This window comes from Nerophis ophidion, linkage group LG10 (genome assembly GCF_033978795.1).
Source record: "Nerophis ophidion isolate RoL-2023_Sa linkage group LG10, RoL_Noph_v1.0, whole genome shotgun sequence".
NCBI lineage: Eukaryota > Metazoa > Chordata > Actinopteri > Syngnathiformes > Syngnathidae > Nerophis > Nerophis ophidion.
Window position 1 is genome coordinate 42,254,035 of NC_084620.1, and position 27,118 is coordinate 42,281,152.

The 27,118-nt window shown below is 39.3% G+C and overlaps 1 protein-coding gene across 1 annotated transcript in view; it reads right to left on the reverse strand.

Moving 5' to 3' along the window:
- Positions 1-27,118, reverse strand: part of LOC133560841 (serine/threonine-protein phosphatase PP1-beta catalytic subunit) — a 55,643-nt gene that overhangs the window by 15,123 nt on the left and 13,402 nt on the right. Inside the window, exons 2-5 of the mRNA XM_061913826.1 lie at positions 9,622-9,753; positions 9,325-9,555; positions 7,839-7,943; positions 7,679-7,750 (exon numbers count right to left, since the gene is read on the reverse strand). Of these exons, the coding sequence (XP_061769810.1) occupies positions 7,679-7,750; positions 7,839-7,943; positions 9,325-9,555; positions 9,622-9,753 (540 nt within the window). The remainder of the gene's footprint in view (positions 1-7,678; positions 7,751-7,838; positions 7,944-9,324; positions 9,556-9,621; positions 9,754-27,118) is intronic.

Below are 27,118 nucleotides of genomic sequence, written 5' to 3' on the forward strand. Positions count from 1 at the left end.
AAGATCTCATCCCGTAGGGTCAAAATTATCATGAGGGCTGCGTAAGCACAAATGGGATGTTATCCCAATTTTTCACACTTGGCAGAGGCACACGCCAGGGGTGCCCTCTAAGCTCATTATTATTCGTTACTGCAATCGAACCCTTGTCCATTGCTCTTAAATTGGCTGGTATCAGTAAAGGAATCCATAGATGCGGTCTAGAACTCACACATTCTCTATACGCGGATAAATAAATGATAAATGGGTTGTACTTGTATAGCGCTTTTCTACCTTCAAGGTACTCAAAGCGCTTTGACACTACTTCCACATTTACCCATTCACACACACATTCACACACTGATGGAGGGAGCTGCCATGCAAGGCTCTAACCAGCACCCATCAGGAGCAAGGGTGAAGTGTCTTGCTCAGGACACAACGGACGTGACGAGGTTGGTACTAGGTGGGAATTGAACCAGGGACGCTCGGGTTGCGCACGGCCACTCTCCCCACTGCGCCACGCCGTCCCTATGATTTACTATTGTTTATATCTGATCCAATCTCTATCGTTCCAAAGATTATTGAATTGCTAAACATATTTTGGATAATTCTCTGGCTATAAATTGAATTTCGCTAAGAGTGAATGCTTCCCTGTGAATAATTTGGCCCTTGAGATCCCTGATGGATATTTCCCATTCAAGATGTCCAGGAACAGCTTCAAGTATTTAGGTGTACATATTTGTCATAAGCTACCAGCTCTCTACAAGAACAATTTTCCACCCCTATCCGACAAACTTAAATTAGATTTGGAAAGGTGGAATGATTTACACATAACTATAGCTGGCAGGGTAAACTGCGTCAAAATGAATGTGCTTCCTCGATTTTTGTATCTGTTTCAATGTTTGCCTATCTTTTTACCCAAATTTTTTTTTCCATAATAAACAAACTAATTTCATCCTTTATATGGAAAGGCAAGACTCCCAGGATTAGGAGAGAATTCCTGCAAAGGCATAGGTCCGTAGGTGGTTTATCACTCCCTAATCTAAAACACTACTACTGGGCAGCTAACATACACAAAGTGACTCTCTGGATCCAAGAACCTGAATTAATCTTGTGCAAATCTGAAGCTAGTTCCTGTTCTACCTCACTCTTGGATCTGCTTACATCAAAATTACCTTATCAACCATCCCAATTTACTTGTAGTCCAATTGTCATTTCTACCCTTAGAATCTGGTTTCAATTTAGAAATACTTTCAGCCTGCAGATCTTATCCAATCACAGCCCCATTCTTAACAACCACCTCTTCCTCCCTCTTAGCACAGATGTAGCGTTTTCTCTATGGAAGCAGTCAAACCTTAGCAGGCTAAAATACTTATATATTGGTGATGTTTTCGCTAGTTTCAGTGAACTGTGTGAAAAACTTGACCTACCAAAATCTCATCTCTTTCGATATTTTCAGGTTCGTAATTTTGTTAAATCAAATAGTCTCTCTTTCCCTAATACTCCACCAAATTCGCTAACTGATTCAATTTTAGATATTCCCACAAATCAGAAAGGCCTAATTTCCAAAATCTACACCTTAATCTCCCAGTTTGGTAAAACATCTCTTGATAAAATCAGAGGGAATTGGGAAGATGAGCTTGGCAGATCCATAGATGATGGAGATTGGGATTCTGCCTTAACCCAAATTAACAACAGTACATCCTGTTCAAGGCTTAATTTAATACAATTTAAGGTTGTCCACCGTATTTATTTCACTAATTCCAAACTCTCCAAAATATATCCCAATATCTCGGATACTTGTAACAGATGTCACATATCACCTGCAAACATGACGCACATGTTTTGGTCTTGTCCCCATTTGCTGGATTATTGAACAACTCTTTTCAAACACCTTGCTAAGGCACTGGATTTAAATCTGACACCATGTGCAGAAATGGCTATTTTTGGGACGGTATCAGATCCCCAAATAAGGAGAAAATTTAAGGATAGTATCGCCTTTGCATCCTTATTAGCACATAGGAGCATTTGGCTGGGGTGGAAGTCACCTTTCTTCCCCAAAGCCTCCTTATGGCTTAAAGACCTTATGATGTATTTAGATCTGGAAAAAATAAAGTTCAATCTTAGGGGGGCACCTGAGAAGTTTTATTTTGTTTGGGGCTGTATGGTAGACTACATAGCTAAATTAAAGACGCTACAGGACACATGAAAAGTTCACCTTTCTTAAACCAGCTTCTTTTTTTTAATTTTTTTTTTTTTTTAATATTTATTCCGGGTGTATATTTACTATCTGCCTATGTTGGGAAGAAAGTGATGTAATAATTATTTTCCATTTGTGACTGTACCATTAACTTATGTAGGACCTGGGGGGAGGGGGGTTTATGTGTGTATGGGGTATGGGTTGGTTAGCTGTTCTTGGAAGTGGGTGGGAAAAAAAGGGTAAAATGTGTTTACTGTTCTATTGTACATTGTAATACCTGTCAAATTCAATAAAAACATTTATTAAAAAACAAAAATAAAATTGTTTTGTTCATCAAAAAAAAAATTAATTAAAAAAAAAAAAATTATCATGAGAACAGTGAGCAAAAATCCCAGAACCACACGGGGGGATCTGGTGAATGACCTGCAGAGAGCTACGACCAAAGTAACAAAGGTTACCATCAGTAACACACTACGCCGACAGGGAATCAAATCCTGGAGTGCCAGGCGTGTCCCCCTGCTTAAGTCAGTGCATGTCTAGGCCCGTCTGAAGTTTGCCAGAGAGCACATGGATGATACAGCAGAGGATTGGGAGAATGTCATGTGGTGAGATGAAACCAAAATAGAACTTTTTGGTATAAACTCAACTCGTCATGTTTGGAGGAAGAAGAATACTGAGTTGCATCCCAAGAACACCACACCTACTGTGAAGCAGGGGGGTGGAAACATCATGCTTTGGGGCTGTTTTTCTCCTAAGGGGACAGGACGACTGATCAGTGTTAAGGAAAGAATGAATGGGGCCATGTATCGTGAGAATTTCCATCAGTGAGAGCTTTGAAGATGAAACGTGGCTGAGTCTTCCTGCATGACAATGATCCCAAACACACCGCCTGGGCATTTGAAAGTCCTGGAGTGGCCTAGCCCGTCTCCGGACCTCAACCCCATAGAAAATCTGTGGGGGGAGTTGAAAGTCTGTGTTGCTCAGAGACAGCCCCAAAACATCACTGCTCTCGAGAAGATCTGCATAGAGGAATGGGCCAAAATACTAGCTACTGTGTGTGCAAACCTGGTAAAGACCTATAGTAATCGTTTGACCTCTGTTATTACCAACAAAGGTTATATTACAAAGTATTGAGTTGAATTTTTGTTATTGACCAAATACTTATTTTCCACCATAATTTACAAATAAATTCTTTAAAATTCCTACAATGTGAATTTCTGGATTTTTTTTTCACATTCTGTCTCTCACAGTTGAAGTGTACCAATGATGAAAACTACAGACCACTGTCATCATTTTAAGTGGGAGAACTTGCACAATCGGAGGCTGACTAAATACTTTTTTGCCCCGCTGTGTGTATATATATATATATATATATATATATATATATATATATATATATATATATATATATATATATATATATATATATATATATATATATATATATATATATATACACACAGTGAGAGTAAAAAGTATTTGTGTGTATATATATATATATATATATATATATATATACACACACAGTGAGAGTAAAAAGTATTTGATCCCTTGCTGATTTTGTTGGTTTGCCCACTAATAAAGATATGATCATTCTATAGTTTTAATGGTAGATGTATTTAAACATGGTGAGATAGAATATCAAAAAGAAAATCAAGAAAATAACTTTAAGGAATATATTTTAATTGATTTGTATTTCATTGAGGGAAGAAAGTATTTGATCCCCTAGTGTGCATTAGGATTTCTGGCTTTCACAGAGCAGTTAGACACTCCCAATCAGCTTGGGAATTGAAGACTGAATTGAAGACACCTGTTCTAACTAATCACCTGTATAAAAGACACCTGATCAGAGACTCAGACAGATTCCAAGCTCTCCAACATGGGTAAGACAAAATAACTCTCTCAGGACCTCAGAGACAGGATTGCTGACCTGCACAAATCTGGAATGGGCTACAAAAACATTAACAAGATGCCGGGAATTAAAGTAACAACCATTGGTGCAACTGTTGGAAAATTCAAAAAGTATAACATGACCATCAACAGACCTGGATCTGGTGCTCCACAGAAGATTTCACCTCGTGGGGTTGCAATGATCATGAGAACTGTGAGAAATCGTCCTGCAACCACTCAGCAGGAGTTAGTGAATGACCTCAAGGCAGCTGGGACCACAGTCACCAGTAAAACAGTTGGCAACACTTTGGGTTAATGGGTTAAAATCCTGCAGTGCCCGAAAGGTACCCCTGCTTAAGAAGGCACATGTGGAGGCCCGCCTACAGTATGCCAATGATCACCTCAAAGATGCACAAAGTGATTGGGAGAAGGTTCTATGGTCAGACAAGACCAAAATTGAACTATTTGGCCTAAACTCTACACATCATGTGTGGAGAAAGAAAAATGCTGCCTATGACCCAAAGAACACTGTGCCCACCATCAAGCATGGAGGCGGAAGCATTATGTTTTGGGGGTGTTTCTCTGCCAAGGGCACAGGGCTACTACACCCCATCAGTGGGAAGATGGATGGAGCCATGTACCGTGCAGTCTTGAGGGACAACCTCTTCCCCTCTGCCAGGAAGCTGAAAATGGGCCGTGGTTGGGTCTTCCAACATGACAACGATCCAAAGCATACAGCAAAGGCAACAAAGGAGTGGCTCAAGAAGAACCATATTAAGGTCATGGAGTGACCCAGCCAGTCTCCGGACCTCAATCCTATTGAAAATCTATGGAGGGAGCTGAAAGTCCGAGTTGCCAAGCGACAGCCCACCAACCTGAATGATCTCGAGAGGATCTGCAAAGAAGAGTGGGCCAAAATTCCCCCTGATGTGTGTGCTAACTACCACAAACGTCTGACCGCTGTGCTTGCAAACAAAGGCTTTGCGACCAAGTATTAACTGCTTTTGTCTAGAGGGATCAAATACTTATTTCCCTCAATGAAATACAAATGAATTAAAATATATTCTTGAAAGTTATTTTCTGGACTTTCGTTTTGATATTCTGTCTCTCCATGTTAGAATACATCTACCATTAAAAGTATAGAATGATCATGTCTTTATTAGTGGGCAAACCAACAAATTCAGCAAGGGATCAAATACTTTTTACTCCCACTGTATATTATATATATATATATATATATATATATATATATATATATATATATATATATATATATATATATATATATATATATATATATATTATATTATATATTTTATACATATGTATGTATATATATATATATATAGGTATATGTACATGTATATATATATGTGTGCCTGTGTATATACATGTGATATGTGTGTATCCATATATATATATAAATGTGTGTGTGTATGTATATATATGTATACATTATGTATATATGTGTGTGTGTATATATATATATATATATATACTGTATGTACAGTATATGTGTATATATAAATGTATATATGTTTGTGTATATATATACTGTATGTACAGTATATGTGTATATATAAATGTATATGTGTTTGTGTGTATATATATATACACAATATATATATATATATATAATATATATATACATATATATGTATATATATAATATATATACATATATATATATAATATATATACATACATACATACATACATATATATATATATATATATATATATATACATATATATATATATACACACATACATACAATTAGGGCTGGGGGATTAGGCCTTTTTTTAATATCGCGATATTTTTAGGCCGTGTCACGATACAAGATATATATCTCGATATTTTGCCTTAGCGTTGAATTAACACTTGATACATATAATCACAGCAGTATGGTGATTCTATGGGTCTACATTAAAACATTCTTGTTCATACCGCTTTAATATATACTCATTTTAAACTTTCATGCAGAGAGGGAAATCACATCTAAGTCAATTGACCAAAATTGTATTTATTAAACAGTTATTAGCAAGTGACTTTTCAAATTAGGCTACATATTAGCAGTAATGCTACTTTTGGTAGCAACGCTTATGCCCCACACTTGACAAATTAAAGTTGTCTATTCGACATATTCCCGCTTGAAGCCAAACCACCGCTAGACAATGGACCCTGTGCTGTTTTTCTTGGGAATTAATTCTTCCTTCATTTGTTACCAGAGTCGCACTTTCTTTCTCTCACTCGCACGGCTTCGCTAGCATCACAGCTAATGTTAGCCATGTTGTTACCTCTATGCTGGGCGAGGTCGTATACGTATGTGACGTATGACGGGACAGTATGTGACGTGTGTAAGAACCTGTGTGTGTGAGAAGGAGACACAAGACGGAGTGGGAAGAACCTGTAGTGTAATGCCCGCAGCTAAAAACAACAGCGTGAGAACGTATACCGTATTTTTCGGAGCATAAGTCGCTCCGGAGTATAAGGCGCACCTGCCGAAATGCATAATAAAGAAGAAAAAAAAACATATATAAGTCGCACTGGAGTATAAGTCGCATTTTTGGCGGAAATTTATTTGATAAAACCCAACACCAAGAATAGACATTTGAAAGGCAATTTAAGAAAATAAATAAAGAATAGTGAACAACAGGCTGAATAAGTAAGTGTACGTTATATGACGCATAAATAACCAACTGAGAAGGTGCCTGGTATGTTAACGTAACATATTATGGTAAGAGTCATTCAAATAACTATAACATATAGAACATGCTATAAATTTACCTAACAATCTGTCACTCCTAATCGCTAAATCCGATTGAATCGTATATGTCTAATGAGCTAAATAATATAATTTGATATTTTACGGTAATGTGTTAATAATTTCACACATTAGTCCCTCCCGAGTATAAGTCGCACCCCCGGCCATACTATGAAAAAAACTGCGACTTAATAGTCCGAAAAATACGGTACTCGAATATTACGATAGTCATTTTCTATATCGCACAGAGACAAACTCGCGATATATCGCTTATATCGATATATCGCCCAGCCCTACATTCAATACAAAGGTAAAATGGGAAACACTGGATCCGCTTTTTCCTTCACCTGCTCGCGGTGCCGCGGGCATTTTGGGCCACAGAAAAACTAGGCATGCTTTTGAATTTACGATTAAATTAACGATTCCTTGGGAAAGAAAAAATGTCTCCTAATTTTTTGTAGTCAAATTACTTGAGAAATAGTTTCACCCCTCAACAGTACAATGAAATATCAGCATATAACATGGTGGGACAACAGAAGCATGGCACATTAAATAATAATGGAATATTACTGGAATGTATGCTTAAACTAAAGTGTTTTTAAAAATGTCAATATAGGGTTGTATTCCACCATTTCAGAGCAACTGACTCCTGAAAAGACAAGACCTACATGAGTGAAGGCGCCTGACTGTAGAGTACCCAGCAGTAAGCGATGAATAAAATGATTGTATTGTAATGAAACATCGACTCAGTGAAAGGATGCTAAAAGAGGAGCAATATGACAAATCTTTGAGATCTAATATTCTGGACTAATCTAATGAATCCATTGCATTCGAGCTGCTAACTGACCTGTGTCTGGCACATCTGTTGGTCTCATGATACGTCTGATTTGCTCCATAGACTGCAGGTCCGGGGAGAGACCTGAGGTACAAGACATCATCACCAGCTGCTTCAAAGCCCTCATCAAATAAACTTGCTGTGAATCCAACACCAGTATTGGGCTGCGTACCACCGTGACAGCAAAAGATCTTCTCATCCACGATAGCGGCGATGGGGAGACAGTTGAAGCAGTCGGTGAACGTCTTCCACAACTTGATGTTGAACCTGCGTTTACCTGAGTGACCAACAAATGCATCTGTGAGTCGAAAAGTATTAATAAGTAAGTAATAAAGTGAGGCGGGTAATAAGTAATAGGTGAGCAACAATTACTGAAACAGATTACTACGTAAGTAATAAGGAAGTAAGTGAGACAAGTATTAATAAGTAAATATTAAAGTGAGGTTGCTAAGTAATAAGTAAGTAACAATTACTGAGGCGGGTAAGTAATAAGTGAGACAAGTATTAATAATTACCGTATTTTTCGGACTGTAAGTCGCAGTTTTTTTTTATAGTTTGGCCAGGGGTGCGACTTATACTCAGGAGCGACTTGTGTGTGAAATTATTAACACATTACCGTAAAATATCAAATAATATTATTTAGATCATTCACGTAACGGACTAGACGTATAAGATTTCATGGGATTTAGCAATTAGGAGTGACAAATTGTTTGGTAAACGTATAGCATGTTCTATATGTTAAAGTTATTTGAATGACTCTTACCATAATATGTTACGTTAACATACGAGGCACGTTCGTTGTCAGTTGGTTATTTATGCGTCATATAACGTACACTTACTTATTCAGCCTGTTGTTCACTATTCTTTATTTATTTTAAATTGCCTTTCAAATTTCTATTCTTGGTGTTGGGTTTTATCAAATAAATTTCTCCATAAAATGCGACTTATACTCCAGTGCGACTTATATGTTTTTTTCCCCTCTTTACTATGCATTTTCGGCAGGTGCGACTTTTATTCCGGAGCGACTTAAACTCCGAAAAATACGGTAAGTGAGTTGGCTAAGTAATAAGTAAGCAACAATTACTGAGGCAGATTAGTAAGTGAGAAAGAATAAGTGAGACAAGTATTAATAAGTAAAAGTGGGGTGTGTAAATAATAAGTAATAATAAGTGAGGCATTAATTAATTAAAAAAGTACTGAAAGTAATATGTAAGTAATACATCTGCGATCGACCGGTAGCTCGCGATTGATGTAATGGACACGCCTGTAATAAGTAATAGGTAAGTAATAATAATGATAAGTAGGTAAGTAACGATAGCTAAGTAATAAGTAAATAAGTGAGTAATAAGTAGTAAGTAATGATAGATAATAAGTATGAATAAGTAAGTATTTAATAAGTAAGCAATGATAAATAATAATAACTTAGGAAGTAATTAGTAACTAATGATAAGTAGTAATAAAAGGTAAGTAGTAATAAGTAATAATAGGTAAGTAATATTTAAGTAATGAAAAGTATTCAGTAATTGATGATAAGTAAGTAATGATAAATAATAATACATAAGTAATGATAAGTAATTAATACATATCAGCAAACAAGCGATGGTAATTATTAGGTAGTATACGTAATGATTAATAATAAGTAAGGCAGGTGCGCTTACACTCATCATAAAAGCCGTAGATGCGGTTGATGGAGGCGCACTCGTGGTTCCCTCGAAGCAGGAAAAAGTTCTCGGGGTACTTGATCTTGTAGGCCAGCAGCAGGCAGATGGTCTCCAGCGACTGCTTTCCTCTGTCCACGTAGTCGCCAAGGAACAAGTAGTTAGCCTCTGGAGGGAAGCCGCCGTACTCAAACAGTCTCAGTAGGTCTGTGTACTGCCCGTGGATGTCACCTGCAGGGAGGGCGAGCCGTGAGGAAGTGACAGGTGTGAAAGGATGGCTACTGGCTGGGAACTCACCACAGATTTTGAGCGGCGCCTCCAGTTCTAGAAGGATCGGCTGACTGAGGAAGATCTCGCGGGACTTGATGCAGAGGCCGCGCACTTCAGCCTCCGTCATCTGCACGATCTTCCCCGGACGACATCCTCGCACTGAAGGGTGAGAGCAGGGGCGGTTGTTAATGAGGGCTGTTTTTATGTGTTTTAGTTTCTGTGTAGACTGTCCATTCATGTATGCCATATATATTTACCGGAAGGTTAGCTTTTGCAGTTGATTTCCTGTTGCGAGCCAAATATTTTGCTGTCATTTGTATTTAATAACAGCAGTTGTTTTGATGTTTAGTTAGATTTACAGTGGGGGAAAAAAGTATTTGGTCAGCAACCGATTGTGCAAGTTCTCCCACTTAAAATAATGACAGAGGTCTGTAATTTTCATCATAGGTACACTTCAACTGTGAGAGACAGAATGTGAAAAAAAAATCTAGGAATTCACATTGTAGGAATTTTAAATAATTTTTCGGTAAGTTATGGTGGAAAATAAGTATTTGGTCAACCATTCAAAGCTCTCACTGATGGAAGGAGGTTTTGGCTCAAAATCTCACGATACATGGCCCCATTAATTCTTCCCTTAACACGGATCAATCGTCCTGTCCCCTTAGCAGAAAAACAGCCCCAAAGCATGATGTTTCCACCCCCATGCTTCACAGTAGGTGTGGTGTTCTTGGGATGCAACTCAGTATTCTTCTTCCTCCAAACACGACGAGTTGAGTTTATACCAAAATGGATACATGGATGATACAGCAGAGGATTAGGAGAATGTCATGTGGTCAGATGAAACCAAAATAGAACTTTTTGATGATGTTCAGCAACATACCTTATGCCTTTTTGTTTATTTGAACAACTTGTTTTGCCTTTTATGATTGATTGGGAGGGGGCATTACAAAATTCCTTTTGGAATTACAACTCCTGTCAAAAATATTATAGAATCGGCAGAGAGAGAAAAAGATAAAAAATCGGCAGACTTAAAAGGATGTTCATTCTGTTCTTTAATTTTGTAGAAAAACACAAAATAGTAAATTCAAATGACAACTCCGAGAAACACTAAAATAAATCAAGATTATAAATTGTGGTAGTCAGGAACGGTTACATTTTTATATCAGCAGAGTGAAAATATAGAATCATAGAATCACTCAGTTGTATTGAATCATGAAAAACAGACCAAAAAAAACACTAAACACCTAGTGTTAGTTTTTCTTTGGCCACTTCTGGCTTTTATTACAGCTTGCAGTCCTGTGAGGAATGGACTTAACGAGCGACAACCAGTAATCTTCATCAATCTTACTCCAACTTTCTCTGCCTGCTGTTGTCAGAGCGACTTTATAGATTGGAGTTTTTTTATGGAACATTTTCTTCAATTTCCACCACAGATTTTCAATTAAGATATTTATAGTTTTGATGCCTTCAGTGACAATCTACAATGTAAATAGTCTTGAAAATAAAGGAAACACATTGAATGAGAAGGTGTGTCCAAATTTTTGGCGGTACTGTACCTAAATTAAAGATGCATCCATAATTTGGATGCATCTTTAAATGTATTGCATATTTAAATATTTAAATGCATATTTTTATATTTAATTTATGTATATTATTAATTTATTTAATTTAATTTAATTTATACATCTACTCTCCCACTGCGGCACGGGACGGCATGGCGCAGTGGGAGAGTAGCCGTGCGCAACCCGAGGGTCCCTGTTTCAATCCCCACCTAGTACCAACCTCGTCACATCCGTTGTGTCCTGAGCAAGACACTTCGCCCTTGCTCCTGATGGGTGCTGGTTAGCGCCTTGCATGGCAGCTCCCTCCATCAGTGTGTGAATGTGTGTGTGAATGGGTATATGTGGAAGTTGTGTCAAAGCGCTTTGAGTACCTTGAAGGTAGAAAAGCGCTATACAAGTAAAACCCATTTATCATTTAATTGATTTTAATTGAATCGTAGCACCTGATTTGTAATCGTAGTAAGTAAGCTGCCCAAAGATTCCCACCTCTAATGATTTGTGCTGATATCGTTATCCGACAATATATCTGTAAAAGTGAATATTCAAGGCTGCAATACCAGTATCGTACCAGAAGTGAAAAAGTTGTTGGGAACACCGGTACTGTAATATGTTCCCATTAACAATATGTGTATTATTGCACTTTTGCAGCCTTGCCTCACACACAAATCTGCATTCTTGTTGACATACTGACAGCAGTCTTGTGTGCCATTTTAAGATGTTGCCGTTCTTGTTCCACAGACTCGCTGCCTCAGCTTTTCTGAGCGGGCCAACATCACAAAGTGGGTCAGAGCCGATCGTGGGACAGCTGGATCAAACTGAGCGTCTGCTGCCTTGAAGCGCCATTTGTTGGTACTTGACCCTACAGCTAACATGCAGTGTGTTTGTGTACTTGTCGTTTGCCTTGTACAAGAAGAACAAAAATGAATGCTGAAACCTGAAGAGTGACATCCCGACTTAACTAGCAATCTGTCAACAGAACAATTTAAGACCCTTCCCTTCTACTGAGCGGCGCGATGACGTAGTTGTTGCAGGCCGAGGAGCTGGCTCATCTGACAGTCAGGCATGATATTACACACACACCCACACTTGAGTGTTTGTCTGCCTCTTTCTGCATACACAGTGACCTTGAGTGTGGATTGTACTACTCTGAGTTGGTAGGGATAAATCACAGAATACTTTAGTTACAGCTGCAGTATCTCCAGTGAACATTATGGCTACAACCCCTCAAAAATTCCATTCTTCAACTATCCAAAGCAAAAGGTTGTTTTTTTTTGCTGTGCTGCATTTTTTGCCCAACCTCTTATTTGCAGGAAAGAGAGACCACACATTACCACGCACGCCCGCACACACACACACACACACACACACACACACACACACACACACACACACACGTTCCATTACTATGGCAACCCAGCAAGACTAATCTCCATTGTCTGAGGTGTTGGCATATGGATGCAAAATAGCTGATTTGCAAGTAGAGGCATCTATCGCTTTAAAAAACTTTCAAACCAATCCATTTATCTTTGGTTCAGACCGGGGGCCACTGAAGAAGATTCATCCTATCGTCTCATCTCCATCACCTTGTTCGGCCATCTTTGCTACAGTGTAAGGCAGGGGTCCACAAACTGCGGCCTGTGGCATGTCCCTAGGGGGCAAAAAACGTTTTGTTTTTTTCCTCAACCCAGCAACTCGGGCAAATGTCGATGGAGATCAGGGTTGCCCATTAAGTCAATCGCTAGCTACCAGTTGATCAGGTGTGTCAGTCAACCGCCAGCCAGGCATTAAAAAAACAGACCTAAAAATTAGCGATCATCAATCTTCACTATGACTTCACTTTCGTCTTTTGATTGACATTCACGGAACCCGAGGGTCTTCCATCAATCCATCCATCCATTTTCTTCCGCTTATCCGAGGTCGGGTCGCGGGGGCAGCAGCCTAAGCAGGGAAGCCCAGACTTCCCTCTCCCCAGCCACTTCGTCTAGCTCTTCCCGTACATACAGGCCAGCCGGGAGATATAGTCTTCGCAACGTGTCCTGGGTCTTCCCCGTGGCCTTCTACCGGTTGGACGTGCCCTAAACACCTCCCTAGGGAGGCGTTCGGGTGGCATCCTGGCCAGATGCCCGAACCACCTCATCTGGCTCCTCTCAATGTGGAGGAGCAGCGGCTTTACTTTGAGCTCCTCCCAGATGGCAGCGCTTCTCACCCTATCTCTAGGGGAGAGCCCCGCCACACGGCGGAGGAAACTCATTTCGGCCACTTGTACCTGTGATCTTATCCTTTCGGTCATGACCATAGGTGAGGATGGGAATGTATATCGACCGGTAAATTGAGAGCTTTGCCTTCCGGCTCAGCTCCTTCTGCACCACAACGGATCGGTACAACGTCCGCATTACTGAAGACGCCGCACCGATCTAGGAATCTACAGCGGGAATGGAACCAAGCATCTTTTCGTGTCTAAATTGGATTTCAAAGTTGACCAACTTCTTAGATTATGCCCTCATCCTAGTATCAAGGTGAGACACATTATTTATGGTCTTGAAGAAACTTTCATGGGCTACGAGGCAGGAAAGCAGCTCATCAGCCGATGATGTCCATATAGCAGCAACAAGTTCTATGGGACAATGTGCAGCTAACAATAAAGTTAAAGTACCAAAGATTGTCACACACACTTGGTGTGGTGAAATTTTTCCTCTGCATTTCACCCATCTCCTTGTTCACCCCCTGGGAGGTGAGGGGAGCAGTGGGCAGCACCCCCAATTCCAACCCTTGATGCTGAGTGCCAAGCAGGGAGGTAATGGGTCCCATTTTTATCGTCTTTGGTATGACTCGGCCAGGGTTTGAACTCACTACCTACCGATCTCAGGGTGGACACTAACCACTAGGCCACTGAGTAGGTCAATAGTTTGTGATGACGCTAATAATAACAATATCACTAAACCTTGGTTAAAACTTTGGTCATGAAATGTGAATAAAGTATTGTTACCGCTTTTTGGATGTTTATTTAGAAGGCTTTATGGCCGAAATAAAGGACCTTCCATTAACTGCATTGTAAGTGGGCCTTTATTTGGAAGTTACAATGCTTTAAAAAATAAAAATAAATACAAATCTTTGATTGTCTGATATGTGTATTATAACGTCTGAATGAAATGCAAAATTCGCAAAAAAGTGTGGTTCCCCTTTAAGGGAAGTTTTTGCTCTACGGCAGTGCTTCTCAAATTTTTCTGTTTCGCACCACCTTCCTCCCCCCACTCTCCAATGTGACTATATATAGTAAAACTATTGTAACTTTACCTCTGCATAACATTGTAAGTGTATTAACATTAAAGGAAACACGTGGTTAAAGTGAGCATGCTAACTGCACGCTCCCTCAAAACTTGCGACATCTATGGCATTGTGCTGTGTGCCCTTTTATTGTGCCCAGCCCAAGGCACACCTGTGCAATAATCATGCTGTTCAATCGGCATCTTGATATGCCACACCAGTAAGGTGGGATGGATTATTTTGACAAAGACGAAGAGCTCACTAACACAGATTTAAACAGTAGAATAGTAGTAGCTTTACATTTTTGAGTTCAACTTGTGAAAAATGGGAGCAAAACGAGTGTTGCATTTATATTTTTGTTCAATATATTTTTAGTTCAATGTGTCTATGGGTGGGGCAGCACGGTGGGACAGGGGTTAGTGCATGTGCCTTACAATAGAAGGTCCTGAATAGTCCTGAGTTCAATCCTGGGTTCGGGATCTTTCTGTGTGGAGTTTGCATGTTCTCCCCGTGACTGCTTGAGTTCCCTCCGGGTATTCCGGCTTCCTCTCACTTCCAAAGACATGCACCTGGGGATAGGTTGATTGGCAACACTAAATGGTCCCTAGTGTGTGAATGTGAGTGTGAATGTTGTCTGTCTGTGTTGGCCCTGCGATAAGGTGGCGACTTGTCCAGGGTATACCCCGCCTACTGCCCGAATGCAGCTGAGATAGGCTCCAGAACCCCTCGCGACCCCAAAAGGGACAAGCGGTAGAAAATGGATGGATGAAGGGTGTCTATGGGTGTTCTCATTCATCCAGGTTATTGTTATTCTCAGGGCATTGAACTGATCAGTTAACAATGAAGGTATTTTTTTTTTACATCAAATTATAATGTATTATTTATATCAATTCTCATTATCATTTCAATTTCATCACCATCTAACTCTCAGTTTTAGCAGGAAAAAAATAAATTAGTATCAATTATCAAATCATTCAAATTATGGTCTGAATGTGGTGGTTTTTGAAGCTGTGACTCCCGCCTCATTCCACTCTTTTTGGATCTCAGACAGATTCTTGAATCTACTCTGTTTGATAATCCGCAGAAGCCCACGGTCAGCTCTTCTGATGGTGCTTCTTCCTGCCAGTTTGCCCTTCCACTAGACTTTCCATTGATATGCTCGGACACCACACTGAACAGTTATGAACTTTTGTGGCTTACCCATCCTATGGAGTATCAATGATGGTCAACTGGCAGTCTTCCCCATATTGATCCTAACTGACAATTGAACCAAAGTGAAGCAATTTAATGACACCTGGGAAAACCTGTGCAGTAGATGAGCAGTGTGTGTGACACTCCGTTTAAAACATTCATGCCCTGTAAAATTTGGGCAGATTTCTTCACATTCACATTTTTTTTAATCCCTTTTTTTGTGGGTTTTGTGAGCTGGAGGCTCAAATTATGTACAAATAAACAAGTAAATACTTGAAATTGTTTAAGTTGTGGGCCCTGAACTTATAATCTATGAAAGTTTAACGTTTTGAATTAAATTATGGAAATAAATACACTATTCCGGGATATTAACATTTTTGGAAAAGGGTCTATATGTAGAGGTTTGGGTGCATTCAGGAATAAACTTTTGAGTTCAAGCTCGTGTTTCACAAGACGAAGTTTGGTCATTAATAGATGAACCAAACAATACGGCAGGGGTCTCAAACTCAATTCACCTGGGGCCACTGGATGCAGAGTCTAGGGAGGCTGGGCCGCAAGCAAAGATTTTTAAAAAAATGTTTTGCATACTCCTCAGCATGTCTAGTTGTATAATGACATTCCAAATTGTATCCCTTGTGCACCGCAACTTTCTCTGTGCAAATAAGACACGTCGGGGTGCCCCTGTGCTCAACAAAGAAATATTGCATCTCACACTTTTCCTGGAATTGTCTTTGCTCATTACGAAACTTTCTCTTCACTGCAGGCTTTGAAAAAGACATGTTTGGGGTTGTGGAATATATTTGTATTTAGTCGACACAGGGAGAATATGGTTATTTCCGCAATGTGTGTCGTTCCACTTTTCCTCTCTACAGCAACATGGTGGTCGGCGGATAATAGCCAGGAAAGTACCGGTACAGCGAGCGCAAAAAAGTGACGGCGTCATATAGAAATATATATATGGTAGTGTTCATCGTGTAAGGAAATGCAATGAAAATAATTTAAAAAAAATTACCGTTTGAATTTGTACAGGTTATTGGTGACTGTTATTATTGACGGACAGGTGTCGCGGTGTGACTGCAGCCAGGCACGTAAGAAAACCCTCGTCTCCTTGGCAACGTCTCTGTCGCTTTCACTCATTTGCAGCTTTTCCACGAATGCAGGGGTAGGCAACCCAGAATGTTGAAAGAGCCATTTTGGACCCAAATAACACAACGCTGTCAAGCGGCATTCATATTAAACTTGCGAGCTGCACTAACATTAAAATTACATATTAAGCTGGGGGCCGCAAAATAACGTCTTGCAGGCTGCAATTGGCGCGTCTGAGACCCCTGCAATACGGTGACCATAGAAGTGCAGATGAAGAATGGAACGGTGTGTGTGGGATAGCGACAAACCTCTGACCTCATTGTTATCTCACTCTTCTGCAGAACCTTCTGCAACAAAGTGATATATCGTATAAGTGGATGTTTTTTTTATCCTGTTGCCTTTTTTCGTCGTGTTTGTTGCATCTTTGTTGCTCTTGCTCAATTATAAAAGATGTCGATCAAGGAAGTGGTCTGGGAAGTAGAGGAGCAATGTTCATTTATTCTCAATATTCAGTGTTTTATTGTTCATAGTTAATGTTGTAGGTCCCCCATTTCAATATTTCTATGTAATACAGAAAAAAAAAAAAAAGTTAATTCTTTTACTGAGATGGTCTTTAGTTTTTTACTGAAAAGACACTCAGAATGTACATGAAAATACATAATGTGGGATTTTATCGATATAGTCCAAGTTTTTTGTTGCAGACGATTTTTAAAATGTAAAAAAATATATATATTTTTGCGGATGTTCGTGGGCCGCATGTTTGAGACCCCTGCGCTACAGGCTAAAAATCACTATGGTGGATTTATTTACACAAGGTATGCAGGATGAGAAAAAAAGCTATACCTCAGTTGGCAGAATGGCCGTGCCCGCAACTTGAAGGTTCCAGGTTCGATACCCGCTTCAGCCATTGTGTCCTTTACCCACCTGCTCCCAGTGCCACCCACACTGGATTAAATGTAACTTAGATATTGGGTTTCACAATGCAAAGCGCTTTGAGTCACTACGGCCGAGTCATACCAAAGACTATAAAAAAATGGGACCAATTGCCTCCCTGCTTGGCACTCAGCATCAAGGGTTGGAATTGATTAAATCACCGTAAATGATTCCCGGGCGCGGCACCGCTGCTGCCCACTGCTCCCCTCACATCCCAGGGGGTGATCAAGGGGATGGGTCAAATGCAGAGGACAAATTTCACCACACCTAGTGTGTGTGACAATCATTGGTACTTTAACTTTAACTTTAGAGAAAAGCGCTATATAAATATAATTCACACTCACAATGCGTAGAGCGATCACTGTTTATTTTATCCACTTACTGAAACAAACTAGTCATCTCAATGTTTTACTTTATCATTTATTTGGATACAATTTTTAATACGACATTTTTATTTACAGTGTCATCCAAGAGAGAAGTTTGAACTTTATTGATCAACGTTGAGATTATTTGAATGCAAAATGGGCAATGCTACATTTTTGTTAACAAAAGTATTCTATTCAATCAATAACATTGCTTCCCAAGGGAAGCTCTTAATCTATCTATTTCAAAATGCCCATTCATCCACCCATTTTCTACCGCTTATTCCCTTTGGGATTGCGGGGGGCGCTGGAGCCTATCTCAGATTTAATAAAAAGTACAAATGTATTTTATATTTGGTCTAAAAAGAACAACATTGTACGGATTAGAATTTTGCCAAGAGTAAGATGCAGTGTATACTCGTATTTGATTATCCATCCATCTTCTACCGCTTGTCCCTCTCGGGATTGCAGGGGTGCTGGAGCCTATCACAGATGCATATGGGTGGAAGGCGGGCTGAATATTAAGAATATATGAACTTTGCTCCTCTACTGCATACCGACATCTTTTATAATCGAGCAAGAACAAAGATGCGACAAACACGGCGTAACACAACCGCAAGGGTAAAAAACCTCCGCATATTGGATATAATATCACTGTAACTTTGCTGTAAAACTATGCCTTCGTCTGACACTTGCGGCTCCGTATACAAGCCCCGCCCATTCTGCCCCACTCTTGTGGCGGTATAGCTCGATTGGTAGAGCGGCTGTGCCAGCAACTTTAGGGTTGCAAGTTCAATCCCCTCTTCCACTATTCTAGTCACTGCCGTTGTGTCCTTGGGCAAGACACTTTACTCGCCTGCTACTGGAGCAACACACACTGGTTTAAAAGAAAATTTAACTTAAATATTGAGTTGCAGAATGTTAAGCGCTTTGAGTCACTTGAGAAAAGCGCTTTATAAATATAATTCACTTCACTTCACTTGTTCGTGCTCGGTCTGCATTAAGCAGAGCTTCGTACTCGACACAAAAAATGCAGATTCTAACCATTGGAATTATTTCTATATTTTGATAATATCCAGCAGGCCACATTGAAATATTAATTACGTTGCATTATGCCAAGATAGCCCACTTCTTTATGCCGTTTTGCAAGACCCGTGTCAGGTGACCTCAGACTTGACACCTCATTGGCAGGTTCTGAGACAGGATCGATTGCTTCAGTCCTAATTTAACGGAAGTCTTGCTTTTTTTCGACAGCAATTTTTTTTATCACTGAATATTTTACACAGATTTTTTTATTCACTGATCCTACCCCAAACCCCAATTAAATATTTCAGCATAATTCAATGCAAAAAAAAAATTGGGTTCACAAATTTCAAACGCAAAAAAATAAGTTGCATAATTAAATAATGATCTCCTTTGTTTTAATTGACAGCTATTGCAGCAGGCCTCAAATTTAAACTTTTTAAGGTAAAGGGAAGTATTGCCTTAAAGGAGGGTTCATATTTTAGATCACCAAGGCAAATATTTAATTTATTTCGAGGCAGGGGGATCCAAAGCATGCATGCATACATCTATTTGTACATTTTGATAGAGGGAGGGTTGTTTTTGCTAACTTTTAGAGCATTACTGCAAGTGACGAGGGCGGTTGTCATGGTTAAAATAAAGCCCTCCTATTGTGTTGGAGCCATGATTCATGTAAACTGACCTTGTGCAACAGCTCTCCAAAGTGTCAGCACTTCTTTTTTAACTGCTCATGACCAGATTTCATCTGATGTAGGTGTTCGCTTTGGAAATTACAATTTACAAGGTGATTCCAATATTTTGTCCTCAGAATTGAGAGATTCCCTATTTTTTTTCCACTCTGCCTTATCCAACTTACTGACTACCACAATTTATTTGTTTTCTTTTACTGTTTTTAAAAGTCAGAAAGTTGCTATTTGAAATGACTATATGTCTGTAACCTGCTTTTTTCCCATTGCTGCCGATTCATTATTTTTGCCAAAGGTTGTAGAAAAATCTCGGGTGCTGCCCAACCCAAGCATTGACAAATGTGTGTGCGTGCTTGCGTGTGCATGTATTTTTACCCTTCTTGAGACACTGACAAGGAAAAGTAGCTACCATATGAGGATCGGTGAACAAGTTAGAACCGCAATCATGGTCCCAATACGGAAAACTATTGCATCTAATAGAAAATGTCTCATTTGCACGCCTGCTGGTGAAATATATAAAAATTAGGGTGGTTCCAAAAAGGAGGGGACTTCAAATCGACTGTGTGTTGGTTTTAAACGGGCTCCACCTCTGGTCAACATATGAAATAACAAGTGTGTGTAAAAAAATTTTGAAGTACTCCCCCTCTGGCCAACATATGTAATAACAAGTGCGTGTAATAAATTGAAATGCGCCCCTTTAGGCCAAAATGTATTTAAAAAAATACATGTATATAGAGACATACTGTAATATCTTAAAGTAAATAATGAAGATTAAAGACCAAATAAAAACAAAAAATTAACAACAAATGTTTAACTGAACCTGTTTTATATTTGCATAGATAGATAGTACTTTATTGATTCCTTCAGGAGAGTTCCTTCAGGAAAATTAAAATTCCAGCAGCAGTGTACATAGTTGAGATCAATTTAAAAAGTAAATCATGGGGGTATAAATGGAAACAAAATAGAAAAATGTTACAATAATAAAAATAAAAAGCAACAATGGGAATACAAATATAACAAGAAAATAAGAATATAACAAGAGAAACTAGGCAGTAGTGACCATGTTATGAAAAAAATGTATATATTATGTTGTAAAAGCAAATATTTGTACATCTAGAAAGGGTGGTCCGAAAGAGGTAGGCATTTTTCTGAGGTCTCAGGAAGGTAAATAAGAGAATGTGTGTGTGTGTGTGTGTGTGTGTGCTTACAACACACATGTAGTGGCTCCAATTAGGCTGCATTCATAAGAGTTCAATCACAGGAATCCATCCTCTTTCACAGCTTATTACAGCTGTTTTTTGTTTGTTTTTTTGCTTTCAAGCACATTTACACCAGTGCAGGAAAGGACAAAAGTTAAAAGTTTGGCTTCTCTCTTGCTTGGCTGCTCTCCATCTCCTTTAAAAAGAAAGGTTCAAGAGGTCTTCTTTTCTACCTCATTTTGGAAGAGCAGAGTTAATTTGAAGCGTGAGTGAGCCAGACCTTATATGGCCGTCGCTGCACGGCGGGGACGAGGACGAGGGCTGTCAGGGCTGTAAGAGGCTGTGCTGATGCAATGAGAGCGAGGCTAACAAGGGAGCTGACTAGCAGTAAACAAAATGTTTTACCTGCGTTAGTCACACTATCAAAACGTGTTCTTTCTGCCTGCAGTGGAGGAGAAGCAATATAGCTGTGTCAACAGGAAGCCTTTTTCTATTAGGTCAAGCAGCCATTACCATGTATCAGTGTGAAAGGAAAAAGGTGACCGCCCTCCCCTTCATTGCAGCCTCATTTTTGCACAGGCCCTTGCTCCCACGCAGGCATTCCTTAGTGAGGCTGAAGAAAGGGCAAAACCGAGACAGCGAAGGGCAGGGAGTAGGAGAAACTGGTGGAAAAATGGTATGGCAGCGGTCCAGAGGAGGGTTCATCTGCCCCCTTTGCCAGGGCCCGTGCCAGGGGGCAAGCGCTCCTCATACACACAAACGCACTATTGTTTGCACAACAATGACACCGCCGCCTCCTCTTCCTCGGCTATGCAATGTGGAGTTACAGCTCTGAGGGACCACCAAAAAAGTAAAAAATGGTGTGAAAGAATCCTTAAAAACAGATTACGCAACAAAATGTATGCATTGTCGGTAATAATGTTAAAACTAATCCATTTGAGGTTGAGCCGGTAAAACACTATAAATATATTTTGTAAGAGACATGTAAACGAAAATGCATACGATAAAACATTCGATATACTGTATGCGTAATTTTGGTCGGAAGAAACCGGAAGTTAAGAAGCAAGGTAGTCCTTCGCTGCGCTCATTTTTAGTTTTCAACCCTCCATCCATCCATCCATTATCTACCGCTTATCCATTTTTGGGGTCGCGGGGGGTGCTGGAGCCTATCTCAGCTGCATTCGGGCGGAAGGCGGTGTACACCCTGGATAAGTTGCCACCTCATCGCAGGGCCAACACAGATAGACAACATTCACACTCACATTCACACACTAGGGCCAACTTAGTGTTGCCAATCAACCTATCCCCAGGTGCATGTCTTTGGAGGTGGACCCTTGTGCGTTCCCTATTCGGATATACAGAGACAACAGGTAGGAACTAAAGTACATTACTGTATAAATAAAATTAATGGCAAATTATTATTTTAAAGTAGCACATTTGTAATTAAATTATTAATTTGGTGTAATAATATTTAAAATTACTGCATAACAAATTCCTTCCCATACTAAATAAGAATAACGGACCACATTAAATGTTACACAGCCATAACTTCCTGCCAGTAAACCTGCAAAAATAGTTTGTTTAAATATTTTACACTTTTCACTATTTTGTTACACTTTATTAAGCATTTCTTACATATTCCCTGTACATTGCATATTTTTTTTTTCTCCTTGTCTTTTTTTATTGCTCAGTTGTAGGTTAAAATATTAATATTTTTGGGGGGAAAAACATCTTACTGTTAAAGAGGCAGGACTATTAGCACCCTTTGGGAAAAAAAGAGGCAAATTTAAAATTTTCCCAAAACTCAACAGTGCGTGCGCCTTATAACCCCAATGTACGGAATAATTTTGGTTGTGCTTACCGTCCTTGAAGCTATTTTATTTGGTACATGGTGAAATGATGAGTGTGACCAGTAGATGGCAGTTACAAATAAGAGAAATGTGTAGACTACAATATGACTCAAGTAAACAACACCAAAATTGTACATGTTTCATTGAAAATATAGAACACAACTTGCACAGCTTGATGTACTGTAGTGGTGGTGTTGCCAATTTGGTTTATCCTGTCAATGGGGTATTTATTTTTACATTAGCATTAAGCTAACTAAGTACCAAACTTTTTCCGGCATGGTTGGATTGCTTTTTGCCGTTTATGCCAAAATGTATTGATTTAACATGATTCCTACATTAATATGTATTTCATGTATACATTAATGGCATTTCCTTTGGGTGTTTAGTTTTACAGTAATTAATTGAGAAGATAATCAAACAACCTCAAATTGGAAGTGTTTTCTCTCTAAATTAAAAGGACTGTATCAGCCAAACCAAATTTAAACATTCAGGGAGGACCCATTTGCAAAAAGCAGCTTGTTTTGTTTTTGTTTTTTTTAAATGAAATTGGAAAAAAAATAACAAAAAGATGTGGATAATCACTAACAACAATAAGATTTGTCGTCAAATACTGTTTATGTAGCCTTTCTTTAAACGTGTGTCCACCAATTGTGCAAATTAGATGATGATTTCATCATGAGACAGCCTCGCCCTCGCCAGCATGACAATATGACATGATATAGTTGACTCTGTGGTTGTACTTATTGTTGTACAGTTAATGGCCCACAATTTGGACACCCCTGGGTTACCTATTTCACCGAGAAGGCAAAGTGTTTCCAAACTCTTTGTCTTCTTAGCACAGGTTGTGATTCACCATTGTGGAAGTGTTCTGCATGCTTCCACAACTCGCCATTTACAGCCGTGGTATCGGGACATTCCCCAGGCTTATGGAGGTGACAGCATGTCTGGAACTTTGTCTTTCGGGACAGTACGAATGTATTTGATTTCCAAGTAAACACGGAACAGAAGAAACTCATCCAGCATTGGTATTTAGTCTGCCCTTGTACAAACCCCGTTTCCATATGAGTTGGGAAATTGTGTTAGATGTAAATATAAACGGAATACAATGATTTACAAATCCTTTTCAACCCATATTCCATTGAATGCACTACAAAGACAAGATATTTGATGTTCAAACTCATAAACTTTTTTTTTTTTTGCAAATAATAATTAACTTATAATTTCATGGCTGCAACACGTGCCAAAGTAGTTGGGAAAGGACATGTTCACCACTGTGTTACATCACGTTTTCTTACAAAAACACTCAATAAACATTTGGGAACTGAGGAAACTAATTGTTGAAGCTTTGAAAGTGGAATTCTTTCCCATTCTTGTTTTATGTAGAGCTTCAGTCGTTCAACCGTCCCGAGTCTCCGCTGTCGTATTTTACGCTTTATAATGCGCCACACATTTTTGATGGGAGACAGGTCTGGACTGCAGGCGGGCCAGGAAAGTACCCGCACTCTTTTTTTACGGAGCCACACTGTTGTAACACTTGTCTTGCTGAAATAAGCAGGGGCGTCCGTGATAACGTTGCTTGGATGACAACATATGTTGCTCCAAATCCTGTATGGACCTTTCAGCATTAATGATGCCTTCACAGATGTGTAAGTTACCCATGCCTTGGCCACTAATGCACCCCCATACCATCACAGATGCTGGCTTTTGAACTTTGCGCCTATAACAATCTGAATGGTTATTTTCCTCTTTGTTCTGGGGGACTCCACGTCCTCTGTTTCCCAATATAAATTGAAATCTGGACTCGTCAGACCACAGAACACTTGTCCACTTTGCATCAGTCCATCTTACATGAGCTGGGGCCCAGCGAAGCCGGCGGCGTTTCTGGGTGTTGTTGATAAATGGCTTTCGCTTTGCATAGTAGAGTTTTAACTTGCACTTACAGATGTAGCAACCAACTGTAGTTACATATAGTGGCTTTTTAAAGTGTTCCTGAGCCCATGCGGTGATATCCTTTACACACTGATGTCTGTTTGTGATGCAGTACCGCCTGAGGGATCAAAAGTCTGTAATATCATCGCTTATGTGCAGTGATTTCTCCAGATTCTCTGAACCTTTTGATGATTTTACTGACCGTAGATGGTAAAATCCCTAAATACCTTGCAATATCTCGTTGAGAAATGTTGTTCTAAAGCTGTTCGACAATTTGCTTACAAAGTGGTGACCCTCACCCCATCCTTGTTTGTGAACTACTTAGCATTTCATGGAAGCTGCTTTTATACCCAATCATGGCACCCACCTCTTCCCAATTAGCCTGCACACTTATGGGATGTTCCATATAAGTGTTTGATAAAGTTGAGCATTCCTCAACTTTATCAGTATTTATTGCCACCTTTCCCAACTTCTTTGTCATGTGTTGCTGGCAGCAAATTCTAAAGTTAATGATTATTTGCAAATCATTGTATTCCGTTTATATTTACATCTAACACAATTTCCCAACTCATATGGAAACATGGTTTGTACAAAATAGGAATACATACATGTCAACCCTAGTATCTGGAGGTATGAATACCAATAATAAGCTCAGAAAACAAAATATCTGTCAGACTTCATTTCAAATAGTTTAAACAAGCCACGTGTTTTTTTTTTTAAATGTCTTGTCTGTTGCTGGTGTGAAAGCATGGAATTCTCTAAACAAAGGCTTAAAAAGCTGTAAGAATATCTTTCAATTTGAAAAGAGTTATAAAAGAGAAAACTGTAATTATATCAAACTGAATTTTGATTTAGATTGGACGTGTCATTGTGAAAATGCTTAAAGGAAATTTAAAAAGTATGTTGGAGTTGGGGTGTTGGTGGAGGGAACAGTCATCTAAAATAATTTGTGTTAAAAAAGGGGGCGGATAAATGTAAGAATAGTTTTCTTCCATCTGCTCCTTTCTGATCATGGAAATGTATAAGAAACAAAAAAACAATGAAAGTGTCAATTGTATGTGGCTTGTATATATGCATTTTCATTAAAGGAATAAAAACAAATGATGATGATGAAATGTATTAGTTCTGTTCTTAATCCGCATCCACCTACTTCACTGGAGATGACAAGTGAAACTTGTGAAAAATGTATCTCCTTTTTTAATGACAAGGTTACTTCTATTTAGGCAAATCTTTCTCCTTCTCCATTGAGTATCAATGTGGGCACTCAATGCTCGGCTGTGTTTTGTCCGTCTGAGCCTGTGTCTATGCCTGAGCTTACAGGAATAGTTGACAAACTAAAAGCCTCGTCCAGTCTCACGGACCCAGTCCCCCCTCCCTTTTTTAAAGAAGTCTGGGACTCTGTTGTCTTGTCTGTTAGGGACATCAACAGCAGCTTGATTTCTGGCAGTGTGCCCTCTTTTTGTAAAGGAGCTGTTGTTGAGCCTTTGATCAAAAAAACAGGTCTTGATCTTACAAGTTTGTCAAATTATCGGTCCATTTCTAAATTACCTTTTGTGTCAAAAATTTGGGAGAAAATTGTTTTGGCGCAACTGCAGCTTTTATTAGATGAAAATAGCACTTTAGATCCATTTCAGTCTGGATACAAAGCTTTGCACAGTACTGAATCTGCACTTTTAAAGCTTTTTAACGACTTGCTTTTAATGTCTGATTCTGGCAGCTCTGTCATTTTAGTATATTTTAGATCTTACAGCTGCCTTTGTCACAGTCGACAACACAATTCTTTTAGACCGCCTGAGAGACTGTGTGGGTGTCAGGGGGACTGCATTAGAGTGGTTCCGAGCCTACCAGTCAAAGAGGTCTTCCTCTGTCAGGCTGGGGGACGCCACCTCTTCTTCTGCTCCGCTTTACTGTGGTGTCCCCCAGCGATCTATTCTAGGCCCCATGCTGTTTGCTCTATATCTCCTCCTTTTTGGAGAGATTTTTAATAGGCATGGAGTGTCTTATCACTTTTATGCAGACGACTGCCAAATGTATATGCCGACTTCAAAAGGCCACGCCCCCTGACACCCCTTCTCAACTGATTATGTGACGTCAAGGCTTGGTTAGCCCAGAATTTTTTAATAATGAATGAGGGAAAAACTTAAAATTGTTGTTTTTGGTCCAGCCCTCACTGACATGGGGACTATTGCAAAATTATGTGCGTCCCAAAGTCACCAGCCTTGGCGTCACTATAGACAGCGATTTAAAACTTGAGAAACAAGTCAATGGCGTTTTAAAATTGTGTTTTTATCACCTGTGTCTTTTAACAAAAGGAAAAGCAGTTTTTATCTTTTAACCTTTTTGAACAAGTCGTGCATGCTTTTATTTCAAGTCGCCTGGACTACTGCAATGCACTTTATGCTGGCATTAGCCAAAAAGCTTTCTCCCGGTTGCAGTTAG